This window comes from Meles meles, chromosome 5 (genome assembly GCF_922984935.1).
Source record: "Meles meles chromosome 5, mMelMel3.1 paternal haplotype, whole genome shotgun sequence".
NCBI classification, from domain to species: Eukaryota; Metazoa; Chordata; class Mammalia; order Carnivora; family Mustelidae; genus Meles; species Meles meles.
This window is the reverse complement of record NC_060070.1, coordinates 71769220-71792361: the sequence shown is the minus strand read 5'-3', so window position 1 is coordinate 71792361 and position 23142 is coordinate 71769220. Positions and strand designations below refer to the sequence as shown.

Here is a 23142-nt window from a genome sequence, read left to right as displayed (position 1 = left end):
TATTCCTTATCCACTGTTCTCTACTTAAGGATCTAAAACCTATATGCTGATGTTTGGGGACAAACTTAATGTTCAGAGCACCAGGACAAATCTTCTAACCCAAAAGCATGGTCTATAGACCTTAATCCCCTGGGAGTCTCCCGGCAAAAAGGACTTGGTAGTCCAGTAAGTTTGGAAAAGGCTCATGCAGTATCCCTCTTGGGGATTCACAGTGCACCCTACCGAGTTAAAGGCTCTACAAAACCTTGCAGTAAAGAAAGCTGCTTGTCCCTGTACTCTCTATATTTAACCATTTTCCAAGCAATGTTTAATGAATTGTGGTAGAATTGGAGTTTAGGAGATTAGACACAGAAATGGGCATATTTTCTTGGCCTCTTTATTTTCAGTGCTGTCAGCTTTCTAGATCCTATATCTCACAAGTATAATTTCTATTACTTGTCCTCTTTCTCAATGTGCTCCAGCCACTATAGGTCTCATTACATATCTTTGATCATGCCAGAAACATTTCCATTTCAGAAATTTAGTACGTCCTATTCCCCCTGCCTAGAACTCTGTTCCTTCAAATATGAACATGACTCCTTCCTTCACGTCACTCAAGACCCTGCTCAAAAGTCAGCTTTTCAGAGAAACTTCTGAATTATGTCCCTTCCCAGAATTCAGATGTTGAAGCTCTAATCCCCAATGTGACTAGGGCCTTTGAGGAAGTAGTTAAGGTATAATAAGTCATAAGTGTAGGATTCTAACCCAATATGACTGGCACACTTCTAAGAAGAGGGAGACACCCAGGAGTGCCTCTGCACAGGGAAGAGGCAAGGGAGGACACAGCAAGAAGGTGGCCACCTACAAGCCAAGGAGAAAGGTCTCAACAGAAACCAACTCTGCAACATCTTTATCTCTGATTTCTAGCCTCCAAACTCTTGTCTCTAGCAGGTTGAGAAGCTGAAGAGTAGAGTATAGTGGATAAATGTTTGGGCTCTGTGTTCAAACCCTAGCTCTGCTACCTTCTAGTGGTGTAATCTTTGATGAGTCGTTAAAACTCCAGGAGCTTTTCTGTCTGTAGAATAGTGGTGAGAAAAACGGCCCTTACTCCAAAGGCATTGATGTAAGACTGTAATGACACACAACACAAGCAATGCTTAGACTACTGCCCAGAAAAATACATGCATTTTATAACTGATACCCACTATCACTTAGTGTCTGTTTTCTCCTCTGGAATGTAGAAAGTTCTGTAAGGACAGGGAATTGGTCTTAACCAGAGATATGTTCATAGTCACCAAATCAGTGCCTCCAGGGCACATGTTAAGATCTTAATAAATATTTGTTGCCTGCAAATATGAAGAAATAAAAGCTGGTGGACATTCTTACAAAGTTCACACAGAATGTAGATACTGCATTGTTTCTTCTGTGGTCATTTTTTTTTTTTTTTTTTTTTGAATGAGCACCTTATAACCCATCATTGCCACATGATTTCAGAGCACTCATTTTTGTGCTTACCATAGTACCAATGTTGGGTCATAGTACTTAGTTATGAGCCAAGCTAGGAGGGGCGATTAATAAAGGGCCAAAGAATATAGGGTTTCCCACTCAAAGGGGTTGTCGGTACTACATTTACCTTATGGGTGGTGCTTGGTTTCAGCAAAATGTCATGCATATAATTAAGTCAAAGCACTTCATTTGAAATTCACTAGTTGTGTTTGTGCTGAACTTTTTGTATTGGCTTTGTAGCTGTACATAATTTTATAGATTAGGTATCAGTCAATGGAACTTGAGCACCTTCCACTGATGGACTTCAGAACTTTCATTAGCCCATGACATGTCACTGGGATGAGTCATTCTTTGTAGCTCAGGCAGATTGATGCAGAATCCAAATCAGGGCTCTGGTGGGTTTGATATTATCTATAATAGGCCACAATTACCTGAGGTCGGCTTTTGCCCATGTCATTCTTTAGAATGAGTCATTCTTTATGGCTCAGGCGGACCGATGCAGAATATAAAACAGGCTTGGTGGGTTTGGTATTACCTGCAATAGGTCACAATTATCTAAGGAAGACTTTTGCCTGGCTCTCACCAAAATATAATAGGTGATGTATGAGTAGTCCCTAGGCATTTTATCCCCAAATATCAAAATCTGCAACCACTTGTTTCTTAAATAATCATGTAAAATCAACAATGGGAACATTCACTATAAGTAAATCAGTAGGAAAGTGTAATTCCCAATGTGTTAGCTATGTCCCTCAATTTTCACAGATGTGTATTTCCTAGTAATAATAATGGTTTTTCCTACTACATGGTAAAGAGCCAGGTGAAGAATTTGCTGTAGTTGTGGTAGGAAATTGCACATTGCCTATGGAATTCCACCCTGAATTCCAGTAAACAGTGTGTCCACCATCCCCATCCTTCTATAACTGCTATGCTTACTAAATATAACTCCAAGCAACCAGTTTGGATTGGGATAAGAGCCTTTATAAATAAAAGTTCCCAAGCTCTCAAGGATGTTTTAATCAATTCTAATATTTAATCTTCTAGAAGTTTCCAGTCCTTTGGCATTTTTCATAATTTAAGAAAATATTTAATACTAGCAGTAATCACAAATCAAAATCTAAAAAGCAATACCCTTTGCAACAGCATTAAAAAATATGAAACTTTTAGGCATAAATCTGACAAAAAATGGTCAAGACTAGCATAGTGAAAACAATAAAACATTGTTGTAAAAAGCTAAAGAAGATCAACAGAAAAGGGAAACACGTGATGTTCTTGGGTCAGAAGACTCACTATTGTTAAAAACATCAATTCTCTCCTCATATTGATTCTCTCCTCATTTACAGATGCAGTGTTATCTCAAGGAAAATCCCAAGAGGACTTTTTATAAAAGTTGGCAAGGTAGTCCTAAAATTCACATGGAAATGAAAATGACCTGCACTAGCCAAAACAGCTTTGAAAAAGAACAAAGTTGGCGAGCTTAGAGTACCTGATTTCAAGACCTATTTAAGTCTACAGTCTCAAAACGGAATGGCACTGGTTTAAAGATTAACAGCAGGATCAGTGGAGCAGAATACAGGATGCAGAAATAATTGAACTTCTGATTTGTGGAAAAGGTACAAAGGTAATTCAGGAGCAAGAACTGCTTTGTCAGCAAATAGTGTTGGAACAATTGAATATCTGTACGCAAAAGAAAGTACTCTAACCCCTGTTTGTCGTCATATATAAAAATTAACTCACAATAGATCATAACCCTAAATATAAAAACTTAAACTACAACACTGTTAGAGGAAAACAAGAGAAAGTCTATGTCATCTCGAGCTAGTGCAAGATTTCTTAGACGTGACATGAAAAGCACAATCCATAGAAGAATAAATTGGCTAACTGGACTTCATTAAAATTTAAAACATCTATGTTTTCAAAGACATGGGTAAATGAATGAAAAGACAGAGCTAGAATAGGGGAAAAAATCCTTGCATATCACATGTATGATAATTGACTTATATCCTGAATATATGAAGAACTCTCAAAACTCAGTGAGAAAATAATCTGATTTTCTTAAAACATGTAAAAATGTTGAACAGACACTTTATGAAATAAGATACATAAAAGGGCAAACAGGTACATGAAAAGATGTTCAACATCATTAGGGAATTGCATATTAAAACCGCAGTGGGTTTCCACTAAGTATCATTGGAATAGCCAAAAAAATGACCATACCAAGTGTTGGTGAGCATGTGAAGAAAACAGAACTCTTATAACACTGCTGGTAGAGATATAAAATGGTATTACTATTTTGGAAAACTGGTTGACAATTTCTTAAAAAGTTAAACATACATCCAGCCAAGAGAAATGAGAGCACATGTCCCTCAAAAGAATTATACAGGAATGTTCACAGCAGCTCTCTTTGTAGTATCCTACTGTGAAAAACAGCCCAAATGTCCACCAACAGGTTACTGGGTTAAAAAATGGATATCCACACAATGAAAAGCTATTCAGCAATGTAAAGCTGTGTATTAATATGCACAACAACATGGACAAATTTCAAAATAATTACGCCAAGTGAAAGAAGCTAGACAAGAAAGAGACATATTGTATGATTCCACTCATATAAAATTCTAAAAAATGCAAACTAACACATAGTATTGTAACAGCTCAGGGGATGACTGTGGATTAGATGTCGGGTGGGGAGAGAGATGGGAAAGGAACATGAGAAAATTTTGGGGGTGATGGATGGGTTCATCATTTGATTGTGACAATGAGCTCACAGGTATATACACATAGGCCAAACTTACCAAGTTGTATAGTTTATTATGTCAATTATATCCCAAAAGAGCCATTTTTTTAAAAAGTATATTTTTAGTTTACAATGTTAAATATATTTATTTTCTCTAAGCAAATAGTTTAAAGGCTTATAAAACATAGGTTTTCTTTTTTTTTCCCCCCATAGTTTGGCAACCTTCTTTCTTTTTTAAATTTTTTTTAAATTTTATTTTAATTTTTCAGTGTTCCAAAATTCATTGTTTATGCACCACACCCAGTGTTCCATGCAACACGTGCCCTCCATAATACCCACCCCCAGGATCACCCAACCCCACCCCTCTCCCCTCTAAAACCCTCAGTTTGTTTCTCAGAGTCCACAGTCTCTCATGGTTCATTTCCCCCTCCAATTTCCCCCAATTCACAAAAGAGCCTTTTTGAGGAAAGAGTAAGTCTTTAAGTTCACTTCACAGATTACATCTCTTAGAATTCTCCATGTGGGTCAGAATTATCTCAGAGCCAGTCACTGACACCACTTCTCACTCTCTCCTTCTTGGAACTCTCTTTTGCAACCATTTCCTAACTTGGCATCCTCTGGGTTCGTCTCCTACCCCGCAGAGCCTTTGGTTTCCTTCCCTGCTTCTCATCCTTCCTCCCATGTCTTATGTGAGAATGTTCTTTATGGTCTGCAGCTGGTCTCTCTTTTATTCTCATGCACACTCCTTCCTGAGCAATCTCTCCATCCGCTCTGCCCTGGCCGCCATTTGTACTCTAAGAACTCCCAATCTACACTGCAAGACTTTGTCCCCTCTCCTGACCTCCAGATTTCCACAGGCTTCCCCTTCTATACCTCCAATTTAATGAGTGCATAACCGTAAATGTTCCCCCACCCAAACCTGCTGCTCAGCCTGAGTTCAGGTCTCCCCTAACAGCACTACCATCTCCCCAGCCATCCACGCCAAGCATAGCACAGTGGATGAGAGCACGGGCTCAGGAATACAGTCCCAATTCTGTCACTTATTACATATGCATCTTGGGAAAGTTATTTAACCTCTCTGGGCCTCATTTCTTCATTTGTCTAATGAGTCCCTTCCTTATAAGTTTACTCTGAGGATTAAATAAGATACACATAGAGTACGAGATGCCTGATACATAGTAAGTGCTCAGTGATTAGTAGCATCATGGGTGACATTTACTTCTCTAATAATTCACCAAGGACTGTTCATGTGGTTCCTGCCATCACCCTGTCCTCCTCTTTCCCTTCCCTCTGCTGCTCCCATCTCAGACTCCTTATATCTTGATACCATGTTGAGACAGCCTACTCTGATCTTTCTTCCATCAGTCCATTCTGTCAAGGGTTACCTAAGTGAGCCCAGGTCAGCTCATGCATTTCCATGATCAAAGACCTTCCACTGGTCCTCCTTATCCAAACAGCACAGTTCTTAACATTCAAGACATGACCTCACTTTTCCACCTTCATATCTCTGGTCTGAACCCCCTATCACTTGGGTACTCTCATTTCTTCCCTGTCCTCCATTGACCCTGCCCTACAGTCACATGTTTGTCTAAGAAGTTCATTCCACAGCTCCCATCCCCAGGCTCAGCTCAAATGTTATCCTTTTAATGAACCTGGCCCAATTCCCTAACTGGAATTAATCAGTCTCTCTTCAGTACCTCCATTGCATTTTACATGTCAAGTTAGGAGCTTATATTATTGCCATTTATATATTTGCCTTACTCTTACTTACCTTGGCTAGGCTTTCAGTGAAGGTCTGAATGTTGACTGGAATGAAATGGAAAGAAAGAACATGATGAACAGTCTGCCTAACAGCTGCCTAACATCTCCCTGGTAATGTCACCTGCTCATGGAGTTTCTTTGTAGACTGACACTTTACAAATTAGCATCCTGTTCAAGCTGAAAGAGCACCAGAAAGCCACCTCATTGGAAAGCACTCAAGAGAAAAAGCAACAACACCACTCAAGGGTCTGTGGAGGGAGAGAAGAGAAGCAAATAAGGTACAACAGATGCTGACTTATTATCCTTGGCTATTCTAAATGGCTTTTTCTGCAATTAAGATGTCTCTCTTCTGAGAGGAAGCTGTTTACTGTTCACTGCTGAGGAATGCCAGCCAAGCATCCCAGAGATGCTCTCCATTCTTCTTATTTTATAAATTAGGGTGCCACTTCACAAGGGGACTAAGACTCTGAGTGGCCATGCAACGTCCCTGGAGAAAAAATTTATGAGGCACTCACAAGAGCACGCACTTGATAGAATCTGCCAGCCACTCACCCAGGCAGCTGCCAAGTGGGGATGGGGACAGGGTTAGAATATGAAAAGAGGTTATAACATGAACCCAAGAAGATGGCTGTCAATTTCCCCTCCAGATTTCCCAAATTCTCCAGGAGAGTCTTTCATTACGGAAGTGATTCTTTCCATTGCTTTTAGTTTAGTAGACCAGTATCTCTGAACTTTTTTTTTTTTTTTTTTTTACTAAAGCAGTCAGTGGCAACTCAGCTTAGTCAATACATCAGTATCAAAATGATTTACTGCCCTTTCTTTTTCCAGAAACCCTGTAGTTACCACACAAACCACAACACTAGCATTCAGGGCCCACCTTCTACTGTTAATTGTGGACGCAGAGAAATGTGTAAGCAAAGGTAACTAAGAGTACAAACTACTAAAGTAGTGAGCAAAAACTGATGCTTCAAGGGGCGAGGGAAGAGGGGCTATAGAGTATCCATACCATCACTATCAACACTGCAGCCATTACCTCTTCTGGTGTCTATTTCTACTCTCAGAAAGCAGGGGCCATGGATTACTATTCTCTGTATAGCCAGTGTCTAGCCAAGGGGGTGGGTTCTAGTAGAATTAAATATTTGTTGAATAAATAAATATACCAGTGCACCTCTTAGAAAAGTAATTCAAAGGAGGACATACTAGGAAGAGTTTTTACATTTGGGAAAGAATATTCCTCCTCCTTCCTAGATATTATTTACATCAATGACATATGAAGGAAAATTGACTTTTTCTAGACACAGGCTCAGAGGTACATGAACATGGCTACTAAGTAATTTTCAATTCTGAAATTTAGAAAATGTAGGAAAAATTCTTCCCATGTCTGGGAATATATAAATATCTATAACAATGAGTTTTGCTTGGAGTCAGGTACTTTTCATTCCAGATAAACTGAATACAAAGAAATCTAGTCCTCCTGGTGTCATTCCCAGCCCTGCCAGATAAATGCTTCTCTCTGGCATGGTTTGGGGGATCACATTACAATTCTTCTACACTTCGTAGCTGAGTTACAGAGTAACCTGACAGCAATCCTCTCAGATTCTCCAGGCTGTTGAAATAGAGCAAAGTCCGCAAGATATCCACTGAGATGTGCTGAGCAAAGGCCAGAGCCCCAGAACGAAACAAGTACAGACTCTGAGCAAAGCTCCCCTCATCCTGAGAGTGAACCCACTGGCCCCTGGGGTCTAGGTGATTGGCAATGACCCCTGTGATGTTGGCATTCATGAGGGAGCTCCCTGGGTGGTTCCTGGTCTCTGGGGTCTTCCTACCTGTGACTCTGCTGCTGCTCCTTCTCATCGCCTACTTCAGGATCAAACTGATGGAGGGTAAGTGTGAAGCCACCCAGGCAGTGGCTTGAAGTCCTTTCCCATGGAACACATTTGCAAAAAGCCAATGCAAGGTCAGTGTTTCTGGCGGGGGGTCTGGGGCAATACCTGGTGGTGACCTGTGGGTACTTGCCACCAAGCGCTCTCTTCGGATCTCTTCATTGGTGAAAAGGCAGTGTGATCCTTTCAGCAGTGCGGATCCTGAGCGAGGCTCTGTGGATCTGCGGTGAGGACCCCTTAACTGTAGCCCTTCCCCGACCCTGACCCGGACAGATGAACTGTGAATCAGTGATTCTGACCTATGATTGCTTCTCTCTCTCTCTGATAGGGCAATATATTCCACAAATGTTAAAACACATATCATGGTTTGCCTTCTCTCCCTGACAGACACCTCTGTGCTTGTGACGTAAGTGTGTGCATGCACACCTCTCTCACCCATGGAACTCTAAGAAAATGTGCCAAACATTGTGCTATCACAGTGTTTGGCAAATGTCAACCCCTAACAGATAGTTGAGGGCTTGGTGTAAGCTTTTCATGAGACTATAGTCTTAAGGAAAAACAAAACAAAACAAACAAAAAAACCTCAGGACCTCAAAGTGATTCAGACATAGGCAGTCGGGTCCTGGACTGAGACTGTTTTTCCTGCTATAATTAAATTAATGAAACTGAACTGTGACTTCATAGACTAAATGTTAATAATGTGCCCAGCAAACATTAAATTAATATCATAGAGGTTAATATTTATTTTAGCAATAGCAACAAAAACCAGTACTATTTAAATTGGATGGTGTCATATTAAAGCACTATAAAAATAAATTTGAAAATCATTCCTCTCCCACAAAAACTTGCCAAGTCCAGGCAATGCCTTTATGAATGCCATTCTATAAAACATTTTCAGAATCCTGAATGAAGAATGTCATCGCATATGACCTAAAATCAAGTAGAAGTACAACTGGGGATATGGTGGTGAAGGGAGGGGGCAACAAAATCTTAAGTAGGCTTCACACCCAATGTAAAGCCTGACGCAGGGCTCGATCTCACAACCCTGAGATCAAGACCTGAATCGAAATCAAGAGTCAGATGCTTAACTGACTGAACCATCCAGGTGCCCTGGTGATCTATCTAAGATGAGATTTAGAACATAAATTCTAGAGGACATTATAGAGCACATTACAGAATCACAAGTTTCTAATCATAACATACTCAAATATCCCCCAGCCTTTTACTGTTTTTTGTCTCATTTTTATGAACAACCCTCTTGTTGAATGACCCAGCTGTATTGTGTCTTGCTGTACAGCATTTCATGTGATAAATCCTTTTCTTTATACAGTTAGTTTATCCTCCATGGCCTTACAACCAGTCTACTGGACATCCTGCCATCTAGCCATTCATTAATACTTAGCTCTGGAAAAAAGCCTCTGAAAAAGGAAGAGAAAATTAGAAATCCCCAGGATCCTAACTATGGGATTTTAACCTTCCAAACTGGTTGAATGCCCAGCCATTGCAAACATTTCCATTTTGAAAGTCTTTTAAAGCTGTTGCAATGTCCATTGTCATTCACAGGCATCCCAGGCCCCCAGTGACACTGAGCACCTTATGGAGCAGTGACAGGATGCTGATGTCACAGTCAGAGACCTGAATCATTCATGTCACTCCCAAGTTTCATCTCTGGCTGCCTTTTTGGGTAGATAAATGTTTAGTATCTCAAAAATGGATCAAGCCTTAAATGAGACAATTAACAGACCAAGATAGCCTCATGGATTCCAAAGTCTCTTATTGGCCTCTACTTATCATTTGCTATAGGTCAGATGGCTCAGCAAGACAAATGGTATTTGGGACAGACTCTTCTTCAAAAAAGGATAAATCTTGGTTTTACAGCCTTACTAATCCCTGGATGACTTCTGGGGGAAAACGTCTATAATCTGCAAAAATTAAAATTAAATGGGTCTATGGTATTTGCTTATTTAGATAATGGAGATAATTACGAGGTATAGATGTCAATCACATTCCTTCAGAAGGCCCTGGAGAAGGCAGCCTGCCCTTGAAAGTGTGACCCGGCAGCAAAGGGGGCTGATGCTGGACAAAATGCAGGCAATGTGTGCACACACTGCCAGACCCCAAGGACATGCTCAGCGTGAGCACTAGGATCATTGCACAGTGACACCATCATTCTTTGACACATCTCTGCCCATGTAAGTTGTCTAGAAATCAAAGCCTCCATGTTTTGCAACAACAAGGTCCCCTGGGTAGAGTCCTTTTACCAACTCTGAGGCTCCTTCCAAACGTGCACCATACTGCTGGGTAGGAAGAGTTCTCATGCATTCATTCAACACATATTTGAGAAGCCACCATACACCAGGGATTGTCCTAGATTCTGGAACAGATTCTTACTATGGGCTTTCAGAATGGAGAGAATAATCCCAGGTCCATAAAACCACAAAAGGCATCTGGTGAAACTTTTAGAATTTGGAGGAGAGACATTGCAAATCTCTCTGTTTCTGGTTCTGGTCTCCTTTGCAGGTCTGGTCAATGGCCTGAAGAATGACCTGCCCTTCTCCCTAAGTCTTGTCCCAGCGCTGGAGCACAGAACTCCCACTAGAAGCAGAACCCTCCAAACAGTGAAGAGGCTCCCACAATGATGTAATGGGCCTCCACTTTCTGTGGTTCTTCTCCGTGGTCCCCTTTAATTGGCTCTCACTGAAGTGTGCCTGGAGCTTCCGGGCTCCAGGTGAGGAGCACAGGAGGGGTGAGGGAGATGGAGGAAGTCAGCAAATCTCTCTGCATCAGTCACTTAATGTGGTAGGGGTCCCATCTGAGGCTTATTGTTGGAAGGAGTACTAATGACTGTCAGTACACAGTTGCCAGCAGCTTGCCAAGGAACCATCTGCAGGATACCAAGAGAGCACTGTCCTGCTGACTGGCCCAAAGCAGACTTCTCTCTTGTCAGTTTTCATTCAGTTGAGACTGGGTCCCAAGGGTGGTGGGATGAGACTAGTAAAGGCCCTGGTCACTATTCCTTGTAGGTACCTGGCCAAGATAGCAGCTGAGGGACACCCTGCATTGTGCCTCTCTCTCCAGAATTTTCTATTCCAACCAAGCTTTGCTTCTCTTTCCCTCTTCTCTCCAGTGGGAACTGTGCATCCTTTTCTGGAATAATTCCTGATTCCATTTTCCACTCTTAGCAGACAACCTTAGCCTAAACATATTTTCATTTTTCCGTAGGTCTGTTCCCTTTATTTCTAAATTTTCCTTAAAAAAAAAAAAGAAGAAACTTTAAGAACATTTTTTAAAGGTAGCTCTTCTGTAGCTCTTTGCCTACGTGTAAATAATAATATCTTTTCTATAGTTTGAGGGCAATTGAGATCACCTGGGCCCAAATAAAACATCACCAGTTTGTATCTTTATTCAGCAGCTCTCATTTAAAAACTGTAACCAGATGGTCAAATGTCATGTCATTAATCTTCCAGCCGTGGTTATGGCAAGTGTAATCATTCCTATTTTGTGCCTGTAAAGAAAGGGACATTGACAGATTAACTGGTGTGTTCACAGAACCCCAGAGTCCGACGTTCTGAAACAGAAAATTAGTTTGCCTGGTCCATACATCCTAGTCCATCAGCCAAGAGAGGCATTTTAAGATGTGATGGAAAGCATGTGGAGGTATTGTAATCACTCAGCATTAATCCCTACACTTGAAGCCTTGGGAGGTAATGGTGCATGTAAATTTAATTAGTATGTAGACAACATCAATTTTCTCACAAAGGAAGAAAGAAAATTCTCTAGCGTCCTGCACTCTTCAATCTCTGTCAATTGCCTTGAGGAGCAGCTCTTCAGGTGGAGGTCTGAATCTTGAACTTTCCATCAGTGAAACCCTTCATCCACCACTCCCGTGGACATTTCATACCTTCTAGAGTAGGAGTTCTGATTATCTCACCTCCCATAACTCCTGAGATTCCTAAACCTCTACTTCTGGTATTATTCTTTGCCCCCAAAATACCATCATGCTGATCAAGGACAAATTGCTCTCTAAATAATCAACACTGCCCAAATAATCATTTTTTGTTTGTTTGCTTTTGATGTCTATTGAATGTCTGAAAGTTTTTGTGTGGGGTTTGATCCAGCAACTTACATTCTACAACAACATCTCAAGTCTGGAAAATGTGCAGGTGGCTAGACGTCTTTCAATGAACTTCATATGTATGTTTTGGTAGTCAGCAGTCAAAAGGGAAAAAGATAAGTATTTGGAAAAAATCAGATTAACATAAGGGTTAGTAGAGTGAAATTGTTAAGCGCTTTCAGACCACAGAATCAAACCAAATGTGGTTTGAATTCTTGATGTCACAATGGTCACCCAACCCCTTAAAGCTCAGTTTCTTCATCTTTAAAATAGAATAATAGCAGGAAGTAGCTGTAAGGTTGGTGTGGGGTTTATATGAGGTGATACATACAGGGTTAACAATTCCTATTCCAATAACTAGTAGTTATTATTATCCCTGGTAACTTATAAATTCCAAGAAGCCATGTTTTATCATTATAATAACAGCTACTATTAAAATTACCCTGTAATAATTAAGTAAATTGTCCAAATCACTCACCTAGAAAGTGGTAGAGACAGGAATTGAACCCTGGCCCACCAGCTCCAAAATTAGCCAACGCACAACTCCTGGAGTATTGAACACAGTATTGAACAGTATTGAACACAGATGACAATTCAACAGATATCTGTTGAATGGATGAATCTTTTCAGCCAAGGCAAACAAACTTACCACAAACATGGAAGGCAACTGTGGGAGAATTTTAAACAAGGCAAGGATTTTAGAAAAGTTTTGAGAGGATTTCATCTCTTTATGTAAGAGGAGTAATTATTTCTGATGGTGATTCCTCGGCATAAAGAGGTCACCCTGAGTCAAAGAGGCTGCATTTCTTCACCTGTGGCCCAACAGGAGAACTTTGATGCCTGCAGAATGTCCACCATAATGAACTCAGTTGTTTTCAAGGCCACCCCCAGTCTCACCTGTCTAGTACCTCTCAACACACTCCTTAATAGACTGATGAGGTAAAACGATGGCCAGGCCACAATCTGTGGGTGAATTCTTGCTCTTGTTCTCTGCATTGAACCCCTCACTGGATACCGTGGACTGGAGAGCTAACTTCTTTGGATTGATGAGCTTCCTCTTGGTCTCTCTATTCGGGTTCTCCACTCCTAGAGTGCTCTTCCTTTGATCCCATTACTCAGGTCACCAATTTTCAGTTCTACAGTTTGTATTCTGGTTCCTCATTCAAAGCACTTGTTGTGTAGTTAGTCTTCGGTAATTAAGAACTAAAAGGAAGAAACTACTCACATTTCTTTTTTTTTTTTTTTAAAGATTATTTATTTATTTGATAGAGAGAGATCACAAGTAGATAGAGAGGCAGGCAGAGAGAGAGAGAGGGAAGCAGGCTCCCTGCCGAGCAGAGAGCCCGATGCGGGACTCGATCCCAGGACCCCGAGATCATGACCTGAGCCGAAGGCAGCGGCTTAACCCACTGAGCCACCCAAGCGCCCCGAAACTACTCACATTTCAATGACTTTAGTGTTTAAGCCAGGGGCCATCTCAAGCAACACCTTGAAACAAACAATAATCTAATGGACAGGCAGTGTAACCGACTGGTTGAGAGTGTGGGCTCTGGAATCAGACTGCATGGGATGGAATCCTGGATCCATCTGTTTTTGGGATTGTAGGCAAGTTGCTTCCTCTGGATTTCTCTCTGCCTCAGTTTGCTCATCTGTAAAGTAAGACTAACAAGGATGACTACAGCATAATGCCATTGCAAGAATTAAATGTGATAAGACATGCAAAGGGATTCACAGTGTCTGGCACATAATAAGTACTCAATAAATATTAGCTATTTTATCTTGAGGCTCATGCAGCCTATGGCCTATCACCATCCAATGCATACGTAACACCTCCTGACTATGATGGCAAGCCATCACGGAGGCCTAGAACTCAGGTCAAGAAGAGTGCATTTGTCCTGTGGCACATGGCATATAAAGTGTCTGGCAAGGGGTAAATTGCTTGGATTTGATACAGGAGACAAAGGGAAGATTTTCAGGCTCAAGTCTATAAACATGTGTTACCTCCCATAAGATTATAAACTCCTGGTCTCTGGCTTTGAATAATCTGAATAATTATAATTCTGAAAAGAAAACTGGTAAGAATAAAAGCAGATTCAGTGGTGTGTGTTGGTGGTGGTCAGGAAGGGATATATATATATATATATGTATATATATATATATATATATATATTTTTTTTTTTTTTTTTTCCGTATCAGGAAGATCCCAGATCCCAAGGGATACTTGTGGGGATCTCAAGAGAAATCAAGAACTCTCAGGGCTAAAGATTACATATGTTATTGCCAATGAGGTAACAATGGAAGCTACGGGAGCAGATGAGAAGACACAGAGTGATGGTGCATAATAAAAGCCAAGAGGAGGAAAATAACTGGTGTGCGGTGGGCTTGTGTCAAATGCTACAGGGAAGGAAGTTGGGAGCTGAAAAATGCCACCAGATTTTGTAATTAGGATATCGCTGATGCGTTTCAATAGTTCAGTAGAGTAGCTTTAACTGTAGTCATGTTTTAAGGGGTTAAGGAATATGCAAGTGATAAAAAGTTGAAACTTTGAAAAGTTGAGAGTTTTCAGTAAAGGATGTCAAAAGGTAAAGGGAGAAGACTTATTTGGCATATCTAAAGACTAAATGCCCAACACATTTTGGGGCAGGGTCAGAGAGAGAAACTCTGTCTTACTCATTTTCACATCCCCAGCCCCCAGCCTACAGACTTGCTTTATGGATGCTTATTGAATGAGGGAGTCCAAATACATTCAATCAGCACTTAATCTGCTAAATATTAAACATCCTTAGCACATAACAATGATTACAACAGTACTTTGCCCATTACAATCGGGGCCATTCTTTCACAATAAGCATTTACATTTCTGTTGGAAGTTGTTGGGGAGGGAGGGGAGACCCTGCAACAGGCCTTGCTCTGGGGACCCGGCCTTGAGTAACTTCTAGAAACACTGGCCAACACCCATACGAGTCGTCCATGATCCAGGGCAGGCTCTCCGCTGCCTCCAAAGTATTAACTGATAATTTTCCTTTCAGTAAACGAAGAACTGTCGCAGACCCCCCAGCACCAGCACAAACACGAGGCTGGCTCTCACCGGTACCAGAGGAGGAAAAGAACATGACCTGGGGACTGATCCATGGCTAAAGCGCAGCAAATTTCTACTGGGCAGAGAGCAACAGTCAATGGCTTAGCTCATAAGATAAGTTCATAAACTCGAACAACAGCACAAATAGAGTACTGAAAAGCTTGTTCCAAACCACTTTGCAAAGTGGCAGTTGTTACCCCAGGGGACATCTACAAGACCCCGTTAAAGAGCAGATTGCCGGAGAGTACCAAGAATACAAGATTTTCTTGGATGTGCAGTACAGACTGGACACTCGGCATCTTTTTAATTTTTATAAGACTATCTATTCTGAAGGACACGATTTTTTAAATAAAACTCTTAAGTATCCTTATTACATAATCCCACGGAAGCGTACATTATTCTAATTTTATAGGTGAAGAGCTCTGGTAGAGAGCAAACATTGGCAAAAGACGAGTGCTTTGAGGCCTCTGTGGATTCCCTCTGCGAGAGTATTCCCGCTTCCTGCACCTGCCGCACCACAACTCTTAAATGACGTCCTTCCAGACATCACTTCCGGCCCTGGGTTTGCCACTCTTCCTTTTCCAGCTGCCTCCACAAATCACATCACCCTTGTGATGACCCACAAAACAAGTGGAGTCTCTCCATACTAGATATGGATCATGGATGAAGGCAGCTTTCAGCAAGAAATGGCTTGGAAATACTGGCAATTTGCTGGTGGGCAAAGGGAAGAACAGGACGGTCACGTAGGGAGTAGCTCAAGCATTTGCCTCTAAAACCAAAACATCAGGGAGCTATTTCTAAATAAGGAAAGAAGTCAACATTTCACTAGCAGAATTCTTTTTTCAGGGGGAGCCCCAAGGAGCCAACATAGAGAACCAAAAAGAAACACTTAATTCAAAGTGGTCATTAAAATAGATTGAGTACTCTTGTGCTCTCCACAGTTTTCTAGTTAAGACCAACAAAAGATGCTTCCCGTGTCCTAAGCAGGAGTCTGATGATATTCCAGTCTTTTTGTGTGACTCTAACAGGCTATTAGTGTGATTAACTTTATAAAATACTGAGTTTGGTCACCTGTAAGAAATGTACCAAGTTCTGTAGTGATCCATAATCTTACGAAAGATTGTGTGAATGACCAAAAGCAAGAATGCACCACGGTGCTGGGTATTTTCTTAGCTACCTCTCTCCCCACTCCAAACTCTTCACATGCATCCAGAGTCATTAGTCTCCATTTGCCCTTCTTGCCTCATGTAAAACTCAGTGTTTGAAGACACTCATTCTGTGTTTTATTGCATTTGATTACAGTGGAACTGTCTGCTGGGGCTTTCAGACGAAGGTAATTTAAAATAACAGCGTTCGTGCCATATGGAAGGAATAATAATATTCTATCAGTTCTGGGAGGGATCTCTTTTTAGCCCCTGATGGAAATCAGCTTGTGTAAAAATGCTTTCTTTAACAGAAGGCGTGAAAGGATGCATCGTCTTCCCAGCTGGCCACCAGGGTTGGCTCCACCTTCTTCTGGAAAAACGGGAGCCTGGCTTTTTTCTGGTGGAGGCCAGTCCACCGTCTCTTCCTGCCCGGGGAAAATGCATCCCAGCTACGGTGATAACAGACAAGCTCCACATACATGTGCAGTGATAAGCATAACCAAGGAGTTCAAAGCAAGACCCTTTCTTTCGTTGCTGTTGAGAATAATTTCCAATGAAATCCTGAGCAGATTCATAGTTTTTGTATGTAGAGAGCAACAGAAACATGTTTTCCCATGGAAAGGCCATGCTATCTGCTTGAAGGCACAGCTACTCAATCTGTCACATCCTTCCCAAAGCTCTGTCAGCTACACTTGCTCTTCAGACGCTCACAGCCTGGGGGAAGATCTTCTTCCGGCTTGGATTGCTTCAGCTTCTCTGCACCGCTCCTGCCACCTAGACTGGCTGCAGTCTCCTTACACTAGCCTCTATTCTGCTCCGTCCCATGCTCCAAAGCCCAGCGCCCCCAAAGCATGCACAACCCCACACCGTCTCACAATGGCTCCTCATCTTAATTCTAATGTTCTGGTACTGAAAGAATTCCCAACTCTTCCCCCACCTGAGACTGTCAATAAAATAATGCTCTTATGTTGCCAGATGTTCAGTGAAAATTCGCCATATATATATATATATATATATATATATATATATATATATATATATATTTGACAGAGAGAGAGACAGAGAGAGAGGGAACACAAGCAGGAAGAATGGGAAAGGGAGAAGCAGGCTTCCCACTGAGCAGAGAGCCCGATGCGGGGCTCCATCCCAGGACCCTGCGATCATGACCTGAGCCAAAGGCAGACTTAACCTCTAAACAACCCAGGGGCCCTATATGTGTGTGTGTGTGTGTATTTTTTTTTTTTTTAAACAGAGCTAAATACAGCAGTTAATACTAACTTCCCACCTCTCTCATCAAGGGCTAGGAAACTGCCAAGCCATGACGGTTCCTCTACATCCTGGACTATACAAGTTGACCAAACAGAAAATGGGACTAGGAAGGGCACACACCCCACAATGTTATTTGGAACCCTTAAAAAGGAAACTTGTAATTAATTCGACCAGGTAATAGCCTCTAGTATTTTCTAGAATTTAATAGCAATTAGAAAATCAAGAACAAATAAGTACTCCCATACACGAAAAATAACTTTTCCTTGAAATCTTAAAGCTTCTTGGCAATGTTTTGTTTCAGAAATCAGAATTCATAACTGTTAAAGCACATTCTGGAAATTAATTTTCTAACTTGTTTAGAAACACAATTTTTAGAACAAATACTCTTTGGAGATTCTTGCTTCCTGACTTTATAATTAGTGTGCTAATCCGAAGAGACCTCTGAGTTTATCAGAATTTACACAATGATAATTACCCTGGCAAATGAATGACAAACAACAGAACAGAAAACATGCATTCAAAATATTTTATTTATACTTACCACCAAACAGATTGGAAATTTTAAAATTCCTTCCACTGTGGTTTTTTATTATTTTTTTTCAGTGTTCCAAAATTCATTGTTTATGCACCACACCCAGTGCTCCATGCAATACGTGTCCTCCTTAATAGACCCACCACCAGGCTCACCCAACCCTCCATCCCCCTCCCCTCCAAAACCCAAAACCAACATTCCCAAACCCAGATTATTAAGAGCAGAGGTTCCTTTTATTTAGATAATAAACCATTTGAGAACTTAATGAAAACCAGGAATTTATTCTTAAGAAACATGCACACACCCACAATTTTGCATATATTTGGGGGCAAGTTCAGACCCTTGAAATCCATCCAAGAGTCTGTGGTCAGGAAGCCTGCAGTCAGTCTCCAAGTATCTATGCTACCTCCACGGGGTAGACCATGAGTAGACCCTAAGAGGTCCCTGACACTGTGGGGCTCTCAGGGAAGTAAGGTCCACATACACTCAAAGCCAAAATCTTCTCAACAGACTTCCCAAGTAACCCTAGAATAACAGAATTCTACTAGGGAACGCCCTCAACACAGCTCAGAGTGACAATGATCTTCCACAAATATGCCAGGGGTGGATCACCTTGTGCGCAGTGGGATTACCCCTCACAATGCTTGCCACGTTGGGAGGGTATTATTGTGCTAGGAGCTCCGCTAGGCATTGTACACATTTTTATCAGAATATCCCTGCACTGAGATGTAGAAGTACCTTCACTTTAGAGAGATTTAAGAGCCTTCATTAAAGTCACATGGTTCAGTTACTCTGAGTCGGGGATTCCAAGGTCCATCTGTAGTGTAGGTCTCTTAGGACTTTGTATTCAAAGCAAAGTATCACTTTATACAACCTGAGGCTGCTATAAATCTAATCTAGCACCGCAGCTGTACACAGGGTCGGTGTTTTTGGCCCTGGGACCAAGGGTCAGGAGAGCGGCATCTCGGATTTGCCAGCTGTCCATGTTATCTTCTAGAGCTGGTGCTACACCATGGCCTTATCCCAGCAGACACATGAATGGGTGCATGCAAGGATCCATTCAAGTCCAGGCTGGCTTCTGTAAAACTCATCAAGGTACCTTCCCTCTGGTCACTGTCTCAGCAGTAACAGTCCAGTGTCCCACTCTCTCGTGCAAGCACGAGAAACAGGTGGAAACTGACCAGAGCACCATGCAATGAAGAACGATGTATTCTTCTCTAACAATACATGGAGGAAGGACTTTAAAAAAAAAAAAACAACACAAAAAACTATGGGGCTTTAGGGTTTTTTTCCCCCCTTTTTTTTTGCATTTATTAGGGAATATTTTAACAGGATGATATAGTAAACCCTTATTTACCATCATCTGACTTTAGCAATTATCCACTAATGGCCAATCTTGTTTCATCTGAACCACAACTCACTCCTCCCTACCTATAATTGAATTCTCAATTATGTGTTCAGATACCAAACAACTTTGTGCATGAATAAGGGGGATACTTAATGAAGTCCATGTTGGGCAGTTGTTGTGGCTACAGTCCGTGTCATTGCTGGAGTCTTGGTGATAGGCATTCCACGAACTGTGGGTCTATGCAATGAATAATGCAATGTACAATGTATCATAAAACAGAAGCCACTCATGATGGTCAAATACCAAACACCTACCAACTCTACATATTTTAAAAATAATCTTATTGGGGCACCTGGATGGTTCAGTGGGTTAAGCCTCTGCCTTTGGCTCAGGTCATGATCCCAGAGTCCTGGGATCGAGCCCTGCATTGCTCAGCAGGGAGCCTGCTTCCCCCTCTCTCTCTGCCTACCTCTCTGCCTATTTGTGATCTCTGTCTGTCAAATAAATAAATAAACCTTTAAAAAAATGTAAAAATAACCTTATTTTTTATCCAGCTGTGGCCTGCGGAAAATGCATTGATGTTTCCTGCATCCCACACAGGACTGCTTATAAGGCTTACGTAAAATGTTACCTATAAAAACCCCAAAGCAGACAAAAGGAATTTTTACTTACCACCCCGAAATTATATGGCTTTTAAGATAAACAATTACACCCAGACGTCTCTCATCTCAGTGAACACTGTTGACCTACTTTCTATCATTTGAGGTTCTGAAAACTCACTTTATAGAACAAGGTAATATCCTGGGAAATACTTTCTAAGAACTACAAAATATTCAGAATGGCAGTCCTGCAGCTGCAGCCACTGTATCACAGCTGCAGTGATACACGACATCACTTATGTATATGGTGCTCGGCTGCTCTTTGGGTCCTAAGCCCCACTGATGCTCCAGGTGTCTCCAGGACCTCAAGCCCCATCCTTGCTATCTCAGCTGAATGAAACTGAGCCCAAATCAAACACAGCATTTCCTGTTCACTGGGAGTTGCCATGGACACTTCTTATCAGGGCCATTATCACAGGAAGGATGGGCAGATCTGGTTCCCAAAGAACTCTTAGTAAGTCCAACTTCTGCTTTAAATATGAACACTATCCATACAAGCTTTCTGATGAGAACTAGATTCGCAGAGCCACATTTGGCTCCGTAATGTCACTAAGGCTCAGCTTGCTGAGATCTGCTTCTCCAGAGAGGAGTGGTTTTTGTAATACTTCTGCAGGAAGTGAGAAAGACCTTTCACAAAGTGAGAGATAATTCAGTGGGGGCAGATCCCAAAGAACACAGTCATGTACCTTGTATTTAACACGCTCGCTTTAAATGACTCGAGGAATTCTGTGTAACATTTTATAAAACGGAATAGACCCTGTTGGTCATTTGCTCTGTAATGCTTTCAATGTGTAGAGGAAAATGGAGCACTTAATCCGAGGTGTCTGGGCAGAAGTCTCATAATGAAACACCCCGACTAGACATGGACGCAACCCCTTGGTAGAACCCATTCTGTTTCATAAGCTGAAGCCCACTGGACAGTAGAGCAAAACCTTAAGCAGAGGAGGGTTCAGCTGCTGGAACGAAAATATTTTCTGAAAACAAAAACAAAACATACACAAAGAAAACAAGCGGGATTTTCCCTTGAAGAATCTGCAAGGCGGTGGTGGGCCGTGTACCCAGGCAGGAGGAGTCCAGCACTCTGAACAATGGATGTCCGAACCTTCAGTGATGCCTTAGCCATTTTGCATCAGAGATGCGGGGGGCAGCCGCAAATTATAAAAGACTGGAGTAACAGGTTCTAAAAAATGCTGCATTTCACCATATAATAAGACTTTTGCCTGAAAAGATCAGTCCAGTTTATTTTTTAAACCTTTGCAAAAAAGAGAAGCGGCAAGTTTAGAGAATAAACAAACTTTATTTTATAACAGTATTACAGAAAGCAAAATATCATTTAATACAACTTGAAGCTGCTATAAATCTAATCTGGCATCAGAACTATACATAAGGTCAAAAGCAAAGGAAAACATGTTCAATACCGTTAATAGGCCCCTATCAGGTCTCCGGTGTTGGCGGTAAGTGGTTTCGCTTCCTTACAACCACCAAAACCACCACCACAGCCCCTGCTCCTCTCCCCAGTGTCCTCAAACCTGCGTGAATCATCCAACTATATCTGAAAGAGATACACCTGCTCGATAACAAAAGGTCAGTTTTACAAGTACACAAGGAGGTTTAATACAAAGCAAGTGTGCTACACAAAGGAGTCAAATAATGGAAAATCTTGAAATTTGGACATGTTAAGAAAGAAAGCACTAAGGTTTTAAGCTGCCTGAAATTTTAGTAGAAGGGAAGAAACGGTAGTTTCTCTTTTTCCTCCCTCCGGGTTCTGGAATGCTGCCGAAGAGCATGTGTCTGAGAAGCATTGGCACTGTGGCACGACAGGGTCTCGAAACACAGTGCGTGGTCAGTGAGCTTCTTTGCAATTGTCCAGTCGGGAGCATCTCTGACTTTCAGGGGAAAGTCAGAGGACTGGAAAGTCAAGAAGGGTTCAATATAAAAAACAGCCCCGATGAAATTCTCAAACATTAGAAAATTTTCAGGATGTAAGAAATGCTTTTAATCTGTATTAATATTTTCTCATATAGTATATTTACTGCAATCTGAAAACTCCGTAAATATTTACGGTAAGGATTCAGTGGGAAGGATCTGGAAGGCAGGAAAGCCACTATGGAAATTAGTCACAGAGTTTCCTTTCCGCACAACAGCACCTGTTCAAGTGAACAGCACCTTACCAGCGTGGGGCTGGCTTTGTTCACTATCATTTGATCAAAATGAGTGATAAAATGCAGGTAGTTGTACACAAAGTAAACAGGAAACAAAAACAAAACTTCCTAATTAAAAAAAAGAAAGAAGAAAGAAGAAGAAGAAAGAATCAAGAATATTTAGAAGTGGTTATAAAACAAAATAATGTATTAAAATGCGAGGGAACAGTATAGACCAGAGCTGTTAAGGTAAGGTTTGGTTGTTGGCATTTTAATTCTTCAGGCTTCTGGTCATTGTTACCAGTCGTAGTAGAAATTCGCTGGAGTAGTGGTGTGGCATTAAGACTTGGAATGATCAAAATTCTTCAGGTTCACAAAGTTGAGTGTTGTTTAAAAAATGGAATTTCTAGGAGGAAAAAGAAAGAAAAGACTTAAATACTCCCAAGACAGAGGCTTGAAAAACAATGTAAGTAATGTGCCATCCAATTCCAAATCAAATGACCAACAGTTACCATTTGCCTCGTTCTACTCTTCTATTTACTCTTCTAGTCAATAGCATGTTGACTAGAAGACAAGCAGGAAAGTCTATGTCACCCCCGGGGGCCTTACACTATGTGGAGAACTGACAAGCACCAGAAACAAACTGGCAAATAGGAACACGCACACAGAGTTAATTATAAAACAGAGGTAACTCATACATCAACAGTCCAAAACAGAGAAACCCATGTAGACTTTAACGTTAGATTCAAGGAAGGAGGAAAAACAAAGTCCGTTCTGACTTTGTTTATTTTCAGTGTAACAGTGTTCACTGTTTTTTGTTTTTTTTTTAAAGATTTATTTTTTTGACAGATAGAGATTACAAGTAGGCAGAGAGGCAGGCAGAGAGAGAGAGAGGAGGAAGCAGGCTCCCAGCCAAGCAGAGAGCCCGATGCGGGGCTTGATCCCAGGACCCTGGGATCATGACCTGAGCCGAAGGCAGAGGCTTTAACCCGCTG

The 23142-nt window shown here is 41.3% G+C and overlaps 2 protein-coding genes across 20 annotated transcripts in view; one reads left to right on the top strand and one right to left on the bottom strand.

The window, feature by feature from the left end:
- The first annotated feature begins 4212 nt into the window (after positions 1-4212).
- SMLR1 (small leucine rich protein 1) lies at positions 4213-17172 on the top strand. Its single transcript, XM_046006064.1, is given in 4 exon segments — positions 4213-4249; positions 7623-7707; positions 7709-7860; positions 15004-17172. Coding segments are annotated over 4 exon segments (360 nt in total). The 3' UTR covers positions 15090-17172.
- A 4111-nt stretch (positions 17173-21283) lies between these two features.
- Positions 21284-23142, bottom strand: part of EPB41L2 (erythrocyte membrane protein band 4.1 like 2) — a 218962-nt gene continuing 217103 nt past the window's right edge. For all 19 annotated transcript variants that reach the window (XM_046004670.1, XM_046004675.1, XM_046004682.1 and 16 more), the window contains one exon: positions 21284-22553. The gene's annotated coding sequence lies outside the window, so the exon portion shown is untranslated. The remainder of the gene's footprint in view (positions 22554-23142) is intronic.